We start from the raw sequence: 13,860 nt of genomic DNA on the forward strand, positions 1-13,860 counted from the left end.
AAGTAGACAATAATTGATGGGGGAAAACAAACTCAGAAAAAGCTAACATATTTTCAGATTATCTAGCAAAAATCTTTACACCCAATAGCGAAACATCACCAATACTATATTATATAATGATGACATAGCCAATGATAATTATGGCGATATAGTACCCATGATGACACTGCAATACCTACTAATGCTGAAAACAGTGACCGACGTAAGCGCAGTCCCCTGTCAGCAGTTACGATCAAACTAACGAGAACCCCATGTAAATGAAAAACTGCTTCCTTCCGTATCGTAGTATCGTAGATTTTATTTCACGATTTGTGAAAAATCCCGTAGAAACCTGTCAGCTGATTGCTCTCTCACCACTCAGTGTTGCCAAACAGTACATTTCGAAATAATTTACAAAATAAACTTAGAAAGTGAAGTGTGTGGCCTTTGATGTAGTGAGTGGAGAAGAGTTTTGCTCATAAGACGACATTTATATTAATCGTGATGGACTTTTGATAACAAAATAACAAAATATGATAACAGTTCAATGCAGGAAAAAAATGTCATTAAAATGCCATTGAAATTGTATAGAGAGAACGTTTGGTGTCCTGAAGACAAGGTTCAAATGCTTACTCAAACATCGGGTGCTGCATTACTTTCACGAGACTGCGAGTGAATATAATTAAATCCCATTTGATTTTACAGGATATGATGATAAAGTTCTGTGCGGCCGACATTGCGATAGAAGATAAAATTCATAGAAAACCAACCAAGGCGTAAGAAAATTAAAAACCAATTTTTCTTTAGGTGGCTTACTTTATACATGAATGAGTTTACCGATTTTTTATACGTTTTGTACAAAGTTTGAAACTCTGAATTACATGATATTTGTTATATATTATATGTAATAATACCGAACTGTATTTTAATAAAAATTAACGAAACAAAATTACGTCATGACGTTTTAGTCACTCTTTTTACTGAAGGTAAATTGTATTTATTTTTTGTTTTTTATAATTTTTGCAAAATGACATAAACAGTTTTTTCTAATAGTGATCACCCCTCGGCGTGCAATGGAAAACCTCCGAGTGTATTCCTGCCATGAAAAAGCAGAAAAAACAAATTTGCCGTTCGGAGTCAGCTTGTAGGTTCTCCACGCACGCCACAAATAGGAGTAGCTCGGTCAAACACCTAACAGAAGATACGTACCCATTACTTATTTATCTATTTAACAGTAAAACATATAACAGCTCCTATATATATATAGGGGTTTTCAGTAAGAGCGCTTCAACTTTTGAACTTTTTTGAATAAAACACAAACGGTTTGACTTTTTTAACAAATTTTTTTTTTATTATCGAGTTTGGACATATACATTTAAGTATGAAATTCGATTTCTTTTGCATGACCACCACGTGCACGTTTTACGAAGTCCAATCGTTGAACCCAATTTTCGACCACTCTTTTGCATAAATCGGCCGAAATTCCAGCAATTTCCCGTTCAATATTGGCTCTGAGCTCACAAATCGTCGTCGGCTTGTTACTGTAGACCAATGACTTCACATAACCCCAAAACGGGACGGTTTGTTAAATGGACCGTAAAATGGCCGTAATGCTCTTAAAGTAGCAGCAACAGAACGATTATTTTCATAAAAAATTTGCACGATTTGCAATCGTTGCTCGAGTGTGTAGCGTTCCATGATGAAATGTATACTAATGAAGTTTACAAATGACAAGCGAAAAATAAAAAATATTGCGTCGTTCGCCCTCCCTATCGGAAAAAAGTTGAAGCGCACCTATTGAACAACCCTATATATGTACCTATATTGTTACAATAGCGACTGGCACCAATGGCGAGCGACCACCGACAGCGAGACAGTGCACGCTTTCTGCGTCTACCGTTAGATGAGTTATACGAAGAAGACAGGTGGCTAGTGACTAGTAAGCTGCTGCTACAACAGAACTCGCCAGAAGATACCAGCTGTCACATCTAAATATTACGATAGTTATTTAAAACATGTATGCGCATGGGGTATTCAGTTGGAAATGGAACTTGTAAGTGAATAAACGAAAAGTAATAGAGTGATCCAGTCTTAAGGTGTACGTGTACATTCAAAGTTAAGTGTTGGAAATAAAGTAAAGCGAGTATGTTACCTTTAATTTATGATTTTATTTGACAATCTAGTGATCGAATTCAGAGGGTTATTTTAAGAGATTTATTTGAATTTTAGCGTAAAAAGATTCGTAACAATTTGCATATGTATATAATTGGCGCCACACCCTTTATTGAGTGTTTGGCCGAGCTCCTCCTCCTATTTCTGGTGTGCGTCTTTATGGCTTACCACAAATGGAGGCACCTACAGCTTTTTCCGCTTCCGAACGGCACATGGTTTTTTATGGTTTATTTTTGCCTGCCTATGGGCGACCGCTATTAGAAAAAACCCTTTTCTATCATTTCGTGCACATTGTTTCGAACACGGGCACTACCGAATTGTAGTCACACACCAACACATTCAGCTACTAGAGCCGACTATTAAAGCTTAAATTTCCATCCGCCCGTCTGATGGTATAATCTTAAACTCTCATTATCTATAAGTTTGTTCGATTCCAAAAATTAACAGCTATCCAAAATTAAATTTCATTTGTTTTATGAATATGTTCAAAATACGCACACATGTACATATATAATTTAAAAGACAAACAATTTTCTAAAAAGTTACAGTCATCATCATCCACTGAATTCAATGGTATGGAATATATTAATGATAAATTGCGACAAGCTGCACAATTCGTTGAATCACTTAAAGAAGCACGAATTGTTTATAGAACATTGGACCGGCCAATTGGAAATGTTCAAAATATACCTTACGGCATTACATACTGTCTACAAGGGTACTTCCTTCCATCTTCAGAAGCAAAGTATGAATTTGTTAGTTATCATCCATTAGTGCAATACTACGGAATATCTCGTGATGTAAGTAAATTTTGACACCATTGGCGATTACGATGTTAATAAATATGTTATTACTTTCGACTAGTACATCTCTAATAAGCGATGATTAGTTTGGAGTTCACAGTTAAATAATCTTAAGATAATCTAATTTTGTATTTCGGCTGACTTCACCTTAAAATTATTGTTTATTTCTTCTTAAAATAACGACGATCAGGTTGCATAATTCTTGAGTAGGGATTTATTATTTTACTAGACGGTACCATTCACTTTGCTGTCGTAGAAAAAGTAATTGTGGGAAAATTGTTTTAAAATTAAATTCGATAATGAAATTTGTATGGAAAACGGAAGGAAGTCGTTGCTACAATAAAAACCTCTGAATAAACTATTTCTAGAGAATGGAGAAATTAAGTAATGATTTTTGGTTCATATCTTAACGCAAAATAAAGCCAAGATTTTAGATGTTAGAACTACTTTTTTTTTTTAAGTTGTTTATTTATTTGGTATTAATAATGTTATGTACTAAAATAAACATTAGTTTTAAGTATATAATATGATTATACAATGACTCTAGACGAGTTATCAAGTACATGACGAGCTTCTTATAGATATATTTTATTAATTGATGGTATTTTAGATGTGTCTGCTTTAATTTGAAGCTTTTATAATATTTTATGATTATATTGCAGAGAAAAAAAACCTGTAAAAACAGTGCATGCTTAGCTTTTTTAATAGAAGATAAAATGGTTTAAAAGGAAGTTATGTCGGGTATTCGGCATGAAATAGTGTTTACGTTTGTGTATTGTTTAGCCACCAGCATTTTTTATTGATATCAAGGGCTTCTATTTTGACTCTGGGGGAGATGTATGTATCAAAACGTTGGTTTTCTCTGTTAAGGGCTTTTGACGTGACTGTTTTAACGTTGGCTCTTCTATGAATGTGATAAATTATCGGTATATGGTCCTTATTTTGTATAAAACCGTTCTTGTCAAGATAGAGGAATGTTTCCGGTGGTGTAAATCCATTTTTAATGGTTGACAGGAAATATTCATCGCTTTCATGGTAAGGTGCCCTTATTATAGTGTTATTATTATTGTAAAGACAGCGCATTATGTGTCTCCTAGTTAGATTTATTATATGACAGTCGATTCTGGGTACTTTGGCTGTGTTATATACTTTTGCATTCGTTACATATTTGGTGTAGTTGCTTTTTGCTGTCCTACATAAGTAAGTGCATGATCTTAGAATCCTTCTTTCCAGTTTTCTTATCCTTTCCATGTAAGATGGTGACAAGTTATACCAAATAGGACACCCATATGTGAGTATAGGTCTTACCAATGCCTGATACATAATTGATTTTAGCCTGTTATGCAGAAATTTCGTCGAGAACATTTTCTTATAATCATAATATGCTCTAGCTGTTTTCTTTATTTGGTTATTAATGTGGTGATTGTAGTACAAGAGCTATTTGACTTTATCGGTTTGTTGAATTGTGGTATTTGTGCTCTTAGATTTAATTTTGAAATTTTTCCAATTTTTTTTGATGTTAGTGTTGCATTTTTTGATAGGGGGACGGAATAGCATATTTTCACATTTGTTGCGAGACAGCAATAAACAATAACATATAAAAACTCATTATAACCCAACCTGACCCAATCCATACTGACCGACCGAAGCTTGCATGATACAGCAGAACCGTTTGCAATTTGCTGGTAAGCATGTACAATTTAATGAGTGTGAAAAATCATCACTCTTGATTGATCAAAACCTACTAAAACTAAGACTAACCTTACCTAAGTGTATTAAGTAATAAATCATCACATCTGCGGAATGTTTGAGGACAAAAAGCATCGTTTGGAATTCGCAAAACGCACATACATTGAAAGTCAGTGATTTGAACCTGAATATGTTTGTTCAATTTGCACTACTACAATTAAAAAATGGAGATATGAAAAACGCGACACGCGTCTTTTACCAATAACGATTCCGATAGTTTGGCATTATCAGAAGATCCAAGCAGGAAGATTGCTACTTTTGTCAGACTAACATCACAGGTAATCACTACAAAACTCATGACCGTGTAAAGTATGCGAACGTTATAACTATCTCCAAACCAGTCTTAACGAAAAATCCAAGCCGAGCAAATTTCAACAAAGAAGACAGAAAAACGACACAATGGGTTTGATTGTCTCACATCGTGTACGGTTGGATTGATTTCGATAACGTTAGGTTAGGTGAGGTTTAGTTAGGTAATACTACGTCCGGGTAAGTCAGAAAATTGCAGAAGTAAGTCAGCAAATGGCGTTACTTTTTTCATTATTATTATTTTTTTTTTTGTCGTAATAATATTCTTCTACGGCCTCTGTTCAACTCGAGAATATTCTGTTTTTATTTTTTTTTTTACACAAACGTTCTTCACTTTGATTGCTAGATTCGGAATGGACACAGGAATGAGTAAAAATACGTAATTATACACGTATTTCGCGAATAATAACGGGGAACCGCATTAAATTTGCAAATATGAAAGTAGTGAACAAAACTTTCGGTTTACTGATTTTTTTGTTTTACAAAAAAATCCGTTACTTCGACACATTTTGATCGATTTTTTAAATTAAATGCTTTTTACATTCAGCATAGACACAGCTATAAGACTTTCTGCTAACAAATAAACCTTTCATTTCAATATTATCGACAACATCTCGTTGAACTCGCAAAAATGGGAAAAATTGACTACAATTTAAGTTTTGTGTTCAAAAATCAGTGGTTCTTTTTGCTTAGCGTGAAAAATAAGAGACATATGTAAGAAGGACAAACATTTACCTCAACAAAACTGTTTCAAGATTGGAAATCGGATAAAATGCAGACGAGCTATATTATGAATTTTTAAGTGTCGGAAAACACCCAAAATCGGTTTTTTAACGATAAATAAAAAATTTGAGGGTGTTAAAAATTTTCTCGGCTAGATCTACAGTGCTCATCATGTCACTTCAAAAGATCTGATTCACTGTAGCACCGTGTAACTTATGTATTTCCTAAACTGCTAAATTATTTGTGTTGTTATTATAAAGTGCATTGTAACATAACATTGTATACGAATACGTGAAAATAATTTTGTCTACTATTTCAATCAGTTCAGTCCAAAAAGTGTACTTTATTTAGTTATTAAAGCGTTTTTCAGTAAGAGCGCTTCAACTTTTTTTTTTAATAAAACACAAACGGTTTGACTTTTTTAACTAATTTTTTTTTATTATCGAGTTTGAATATATACATTTAAGTATGAAATTCGATTTCTTTTGCATGATCACCGCGTGCACGTTTTACGAAGTCCAATCGTTGAACCCAATTTTCGACCACTCTTTTGCATAAATCGGCCGAAATTCCAGCAATTTCGCGTTCAATATTGGCTCTGAGCTCACAAATCGTCGCCGGCTTGTTACTGTAGACCAATGACTTCACATAACCCCAAAGAAAATAGTCTAGAGGCGTCAAATTACACGAGCCCGGCGGCCATTCGACCGGTCCATTTCTGGAAATAATGCGCTCATCGAACTTACTCTTCAACAAATCAATTGTAGCGTGTGCTGTGTGGCTTGTGGCCCCGTCCTGTTGAAACCACATGTCGTCTAAGTCCATACCATTCAATTGCGGCCAAAAATAATCGTTTATCATGTCGCGGTATCGATTTCCATTCACAGTAACGTGGCGATCGTTCTCGTCAATGAAAAAATATAGGCCAATTACGCCGCCGGCATGTAAACCGTACCAAATAGTGATTTTTTCGGGATGCAACGGTGCCTCATGAATCACGTGTGGATTGCTTTCTGCCCAGTAACGCATATTTTGCTTGTTGACAAAGCCATTGAGCCAAAAGTGAGCTTCGTCGCCGAACATCATTTTTCGACTTTAAACTTTCTTAACAGAACACGCTTTTTTATAATAAAATTCAATGATATGCAATCGTTGCTCAAGTGTGTAGCGTTCCATGATGAAATGTATACTAATGAAGTTTACAAATGGCAAGCGAAAAATAAAAAATATTGCGTCGTTCGCCCTCCCTATCGGAAAAAAGTTGAAGCGCACCTATTGAAAAACGCTGTATTTATTGTATATTCATACGAGTCTAGTATTTTATTTAATTCACTTTTATTCAATTTACTTTTAAACCAGGGTACTTTTAATGAAGCTCTACATCCGCCGGTGTTATTATGTTCCAAGCAATTTTCTCGAGTGTATAACAATATATTAGATGTGTTGTGTGCAAAGGATTTGTACATCCACCCCCCATCGTGTGTATTGTGTATCAACGTGGCCTCTCTTGAATGCGTAGCACCTTCTCTTATGGATTTAGCTTGCAATAAAAGGTATTCAAGTTCATTGAAACTATTTTCATCTAACAGACATTATAACTCTTTCCAGTTTTATAACTTGAGGATCAAAAAATTCGGAATTAACCATAAGATATATAAAAGAAATATGATAAATATATGTACGTGCAGAAATAATATTTACAATGCTTTATTCTTACTTTTATTCACACACATATTTATGTTGATAATTTTAAAGCAAGAAAGCTTCATAACCGTTTCAGAAAACATTTATGTTTCACACGTTACAGGTTAGTTCAAAAGCATAAAAAGAACGGAAGTGAATAATCAACATTTTTAAGCCATTAAAATATTTCGTCATTCATATTACAACAACAAAACTTTATTTTCTATAAAAAAACTTTTTATAACTTCGAAGTTGACATGCCATATCTTTTAAAATAATAATAACCGAATATCGCGCAGTCATGGCATTTCAAAAATTGGATCGGGACTACATCAACTCTACCTTCATTCAGGTTGAGTAGTAAATTGGCGGAAGCTGCAAGAGATAAGTGCTGAAGGTTTATTTGAAGAATATTCACCTTTGATAATTCTTCTGGCCAGAAGCCTCTCCTTCGTCCAGACCTCGTTAAAGAGGGAGCGTCGTCAGCACTACTACCATCTGACTTGACGGATTGAACGTCCATGCCCATGGGAGCTTACTGTACCAGGGACATCTCTCCTGGCATCGGTTTTTAAGACTTTTAGGACTATTCTCTCGTCATAATTGTTGTTGTTGTTGTTGTTAGGGCGACAATAGCAGAGAGTTTCCTCTATCTTCTCTGGAGGTAGATAGACACGGACACGCTGGCGCAGCGACAGATCCTTTTTATCAACCGTCTTTAGCTTGGCACATATAATCCGTTTAAAAGAGTCAAAGTGCAACCCGGAATTCTCAGAAGCAGGTAGATCCAAGGTCTCTCTTAGCACCTTCATGCAAATTTCAGACACGGCGGATGCCACTTTCCCCATTTCTCCTGAAAAGGCGCTTCGACTGCTTAACGACTTGGCTAAATGATTTGGACAGTCCTCCACCAGTTTTGGAAGAAAGTATTCTTTTGAGAGCATTATTACTTGATCTCCGATTCCAATATTTGGCCATTGTAGCGTTCCGGGATTTTTGTAGCTATGCGCCGGTCAAAGAGAGCTTTCCTGCTTTGATCTGGCTACTATATTGGCCTAATAAAGGAGCGCTGAAAAGGCGTCCGAGAGGCCTCCGGAAAACGTGAGCAGATTTACTGGTGCTGCCCATAACTTCCAGTCCCACCACACAAACCACGATCCGCAAACGTTTCCACATGTCGCTCCCTGCCAAAGTTAAGCGAATTCTCTCTCACACCATCTCGACCAAACCAATATCACTGACCTATTGGCGACAGGGTTTTAACGGGATGAGGATAGTCATGGTATTCGATATTTCAGTTGAGTTTCACCCCAGCGTACTTAGGTGGTAGAATACCACAACTATCAGTTCAACGATCAATGATCAAATTTTCGTGTAAAGAAGTGTTAATATAAAAGAAAGGGGTAATCTAAAAGGGACGCCACCGTTCAGATTTAGAGAGAGGCCGTTAAGGCCGCGGATTATTGGCGTTATCCAGGGTACATCGCCCAAAGGCGATTTGCCCTACATCCCTAATTGTTTCATAATTTATTTATTGAATAATGTAGAAATGTATTATTTCTTTCATACTATGGAAAACAGATTAATGCTAAACATTTTCAAACTTAGAAACTAAATAGCTTAGCAATTTATTTAGTAACGCTTTGAAATACAACTTTGTGAAAGATGTCAAAATGATTTGAAAGCAAACTAAATTCTCTAACAGTTCTAGAAATCGGAATATTAGAAGTATAATTAGTTCTAACCATTCCTAACCCCGCAAGGGTATTTCCCTCAACGAGGTGACGGGTGCGACGACTCCGCGGACCCTAGGCAAAATGTCCCTCGCTTCAGCGACACTGTACGAGTTAGTTAGAAAGTTAGATGACAAAATCCAGCATATGTCTTTTCCCCTATTGGACGGTGTGTTGGTCAGTGTGTGATCATCACTTTAGGTGCGGCTGTTTATGTAAAAAGTCTGACCGGTATGGAACGGGACGCACTGGGAGTGCTTGGAAAGGTCGCTATGGCTTTTCACCTGCGGTCTAACCGATGTGTTAGCATATGTGTATATCAGTAACCAGCCGCCTTTAGTTTTTTTTTTGGCAGAGGAGGTTAAAATCGAAAATGTCAGAAACATCATCAAAGGTGCCGTCACACCAGTGGTATGCAGAGCATGCTCCCACTAACCCTATAACTTTCCTCCCCTCTCGGCTAATTCCTCCCTGGGACTGCTAAAAGCAATTTCATCAAGGTGGAACCGTATTTATGCCTTTTAGACACGCCAGGTAGCTGCGTCCAGGATTCTCTCTTAATAGCGTATTGGGGTTATACGCTGTCGATAGCATCCATTGGTTTGTCACCAATAGGGCATCGGAAAATTGCAATATCGTTACTCGATTTGTCGTCTGTTTAGGTTCGTCTTGAGGCTGTACCTCGCGCGTTCGTACTTGTCGTTTGTTCCCCACAGGAGATCTGTCTCAAAATGGCCTCTTTGGGCGACGCATCTGGACATATGTTGGGTATTCTAATCGGTCGCATTCGCTTTTCTTTCGCTTTGCGCTCCCATTCTAAATTTCGCAGTTTTATTAATATCCTTGCTGCAAACTGTTTTACTGCTTCCCATTTCTCTTTCGAGTTCAGAATTGCGTTACAAGGTTATCTGGTGTGGGGACGACGCCGAGGACTTTTGCGAGCTCGAAGCTCTCTTCATAAAATCTGGCGCAGTGAAAAGTCACGTGTTCTGCACTCTCATCTTCGCTCTGGCACAATGGGCCACCATGAGGACATGGGTTAGATAGTAATCCATTTCGCCGTGCTTTCTGCTTATCCATTCGTCTAGTTTGGGGATCAACTTATACGTCCATCGTAATTTGGAGGAGTGATCGCATCTATTATTCCACTTTGCTACCGTACGTTCGCGCTCGGTTATTTTATCTTCAGGTGTTGGTTTGTGCCCATGTGAGTGATACAGTCGCTTAAGTTCTTCTGCTCGTATATCAAGGGGAACTTTACTCGCTATAACCAGGCCCGTCGAGAGGGGGGGAGGGGGGGGGGGCGATCGGGTACTTTTTCCCCCGGGCCCGGAGTTTTCAGAGGGGCCCGGACTCGAGATTATACGTATTTATATGAATTAGACATCATTTGAAAGGGCCCGCATTTGCAATTTTCCCCCGGGGCCCGGATTTTCCCCCGGGCCCGGATATGCTCTCTACGGCCCTGGCTATAACGCATCATCAGATACTGTTCTGTTCTGTTCGGAACGCGCTAAGTAGTTAGCTTGCAGTATCTCAATTGAACGTCTCGTTCGTCCTCCTGACCATACTGGGGTGGCGTATAGGAGAATAGAGTCAGTGATCATTGAAATAATCTTTCTTCTACTTTCTTGGGGTCCTCCAGCGTTTGGTAGCATACGCAAGAGGGCGTTATTCACTCTCATTGCCTTGTTTGTGGTTATTTTTAGATACTCCTTGAATGTTAGCTTCTCATCGATGTGTACTCCAAAATACTTTACCCATGTTTGGGATGCATTGTCATGTCCTCCAACCAATATAGTGAGGCTCTCGCCCCACCTACATTTACTGATAAGGACCAGCACAGTTGTTTTCGCTGCCAGCTCTAGGTTAGCGTTGCTCAACCACCTTTGGAATCTCGCAACGGCATCATTGCACACATGCTTCAAACAGTCGTTACGTTTATCAGTTACGACTAGAGCAATATAATCTGCGTAACCCACCACAGTTACGTTTGCTGGCATCACAATCTTATGAATCCCATCTTGCATTGCATTCCACAGTGTTGGCCCTAGAACGTTTCCTTGTGGGACGCCTCCCGTTACTATGTATCTTTTTGGACCTTCTTCTGTGTTGTAAAACAGGACTCGCTGGCTTAGATAGCTGCTAGTGATACGAATCAGATAACGTGGGACTGCGAAGCTTCTGAGTCCGGCCAGGATATTCTTCCAGTTTGCAAAGTTAAACGCATTTTTTACGTCTAGCGTAATCACTCATCATTTTTTCCCCCTTATTGATAGCATCCTTTGCAATATCAACCACCGTTCTTATAGCATCGATTGTAGATCTGGCTTTGCGGAATCCGAGCTGGTTGTCAGAGAGTCCGTCAGGCGCTTTCAAATTTTCCTGTAATCGCTCACTTATTATGGGCTCAGAAGCCTTTCCAATAGTGTCGAGCATGCAGAGAGGCCTGTAGCTGTCGACTGGCAAGGTTGCTTATCGACTTCAACAAAAGGACTAAGCGCTATTTTTCCCAACTCTTGGGGAACGTGCCTTCGGTCAAACACCTGCTGTAAAGGTTAGCAAACTTGTATGGACTTGCACGAACTGCGGTCTTAAAAGCAATGTTGGGAATACTGTCAGGGCTCGACGTTTTGTTATCGCTTATACGAGCCAGTGTGTTCAGCACCTCTGCTTACCAATACTGCAGGTGTCTCGTATACATCCAAGTGCGTGCTTACGTCATTAACTTCCTGTTGAAGAAAGAGTGTTGCGACTATTTTTTCTAGCAGAATAGGGCATGTCGGTTGAGAAGACTTAAAACCTTTAACCTTTGCCATCACCACTTTGTACGCAAGACCCCACGGATTCAGCACCATCAATCATCTTCTTAAAGCACTTGTTTTTACTCGATTCAATGACTTTTCTTAGTATTCAGCGTTGCGCTCGGAATTCTTCGTGAAACGGTCTGCCCCTTGCTTTCTGGTATCTCCTTCTCGCCTTTTTGCATATTTCTCACAGATCTGCTTTTTCATCTGACCACCAGTACACCGGTTGTCTCCTGTTATGAGATTTGCATCTGGGTATTGATGCACCATATGCTGCCATTAGTCGCTTCTCTATAACTTCTGCCATCATCTCTGCCGGATCGGACTCTATTTCGCAGCTTTGCCATGCTTTGCGGAAAGTGCTCTTGTTGAAAGACCCTCGTTTCAGATAATTTTTTATTTATTATTCGATATATGAATTTTTGAGTTTAAGAGGAAAATTATGCATTAAACTTTTCAAATAAAAGTATATATTGATTGAAAAAATTTTGATTTCACTTTTTGGGGGTATGGTTGCTTATGTTTTCCATAATAAAAATAAATAAATGGCGCGTACACTTCTGTTAGGTGTTTGACCGAGCTCCTCCTCCTATTTGTGGCGTGCGTCTTGATTTTGTTTCAGAAATGGAGGGTTCCACAGTTTTAAGCCGACTCTGAGCGTCAAATGGATTTTATGAGGAGTTTTTTCATGGTAGAAATACACTCGAAGGCTTGCCATTGCCTGCGGAGCGGATACCGCTATTAGAAACCACTTTTTCTATAATTTTGGTGTTTCATGCACGGATATTCGATCCTACGCTCTCACGAATGGTAGTCAGGCTCCATGTTTCATGCACGGACATTCGATCGTACGCTCTCAGGAATGGTAGTCAGACACCAACCCATTCGGCTACGGCGGCCGCATACTGTTTTTCATAATACTGTTCGTAAATACAATTCATAGAAGCGTTATTGAGTTCTTCAATATTAGATGCTTGGCATTTATATTAGATTGTTGTCATAAACACTACTGTATGTGAATACAATTAGCAGAAATTATAGTGATTTCTTCAACAGACTGAATATATTTACAGTAACAGACAAAAAACCTCGCACTTCTATTCTAAAGTAAGTTTCTAACTTTGTTTCTGTGCACTTTTTATCAAATGGACAATCCCATGAGTAAAGGAATATATTAATGTATTAATATTTATCTACTATGAGAGAACAATATATAGTGACTTGGAAATTTTCAGTAATTTCGAAATGTCCGAGACAGAACTTCTTTATAAGCTACTTGTGGCTGGTTTGTCCATCTTGGTGTATGCTTCTATGCACACTTGCTGTACAAGTAAAACAACTACCAATCGCTTTATTAGGGACAGCTATCGCTAACATAGAGGGAGGCAAAATTAGGTTCGAAATTTAAAGTTTATTCCTAAACGCTGAGTGTATAAGGAGGTAGAGGACCGCGTTACCTTTGTTATTTAGTCACAGTGGACGGTCGAACATCGTAGCGTCTTTCCAAAACAGTTACTTTGTTTTTCGCAGTTTTGACAAATCTGACGTCAGGCTCTTTTCCAATACAAAACAAACAAAAGGAGGAGAAATTACATGTTAGTGAAAATTTAGTGAATAACTTAGTAATTTGTGATTTGTGAGTTGTAAACTAAACAAACTCATGAAAACAAACTGCCGCGTGTTGATTCATGGACGATAAATCAGTTGGCTTGAGTTTATAATTTGCAGAGAATTAATTCAGTCTTGGGAGCTGAATAATCTAATAGCTTCGACACACCCTCATGCATGCATGCCCAGCAGCTTATATGTGTGCGCGTCGGGTGCATGACGCTTGCCCGCAAACGTTCATGCAAAAAATGTCATGCGCCATTTGAATTGAGTGAAATACGTCGTCTTCGGAAG

At 38.1% G+C, this 13,860-nt stretch overlaps 1 protein-coding gene and 1 long non-coding RNA gene across 2 annotated transcripts in view; both read left to right on the forward strand.

Annotated features, from left to right (window-relative positions):
• The window catches only part of LOC128871863 (uncharacterized), a 92,982-nt gene extending 85,559 nt beyond the window's left edge, over nucleotides 1-7,423 (forward strand). Inside the window, exons 13-15 of the mRNA XM_054113992.1 lie at nucleotides 2,694-2,951; nucleotides 7,095-7,288; nucleotides 7,344-7,423. Of these exons, the coding sequence (XP_053969967.1) occupies nucleotides 2,694-2,951; nucleotides 7,095-7,288; nucleotides 7,344-7,356 (465 nt within the window). The 3' untranslated portion in view covers nucleotides 7,357-7,423. The remainder of the gene's footprint in view (nucleotides 1-2,693; nucleotides 2,952-7,094; nucleotides 7,289-7,343) is intronic.
• On the forward strand, nucleotides 3,058-4,949 carry LOC128871869 (uncharacterized). The gene is made up of 3 exons (XR_008456071.1): nucleotides 3,058-3,338; nucleotides 4,496-4,639; nucleotides 4,726-4,949. It is a non-coding gene; the product is annotated as an uncharacterized LOC128871869 (long non-coding RNA).
• Nucleotides 7,424-13,860: the final 6,437 nt, after the last annotated feature.

Source organism: Anastrepha ludens, chromosome 2 (genome assembly GCF_028408465.1).
Source record: "Anastrepha ludens isolate Willacy chromosome 2, idAnaLude1.1, whole genome shotgun sequence".
Classification (NCBI taxonomy): Eukaryota; Metazoa; Arthropoda; class Insecta; order Diptera; family Tephritidae; genus Anastrepha; species Anastrepha ludens.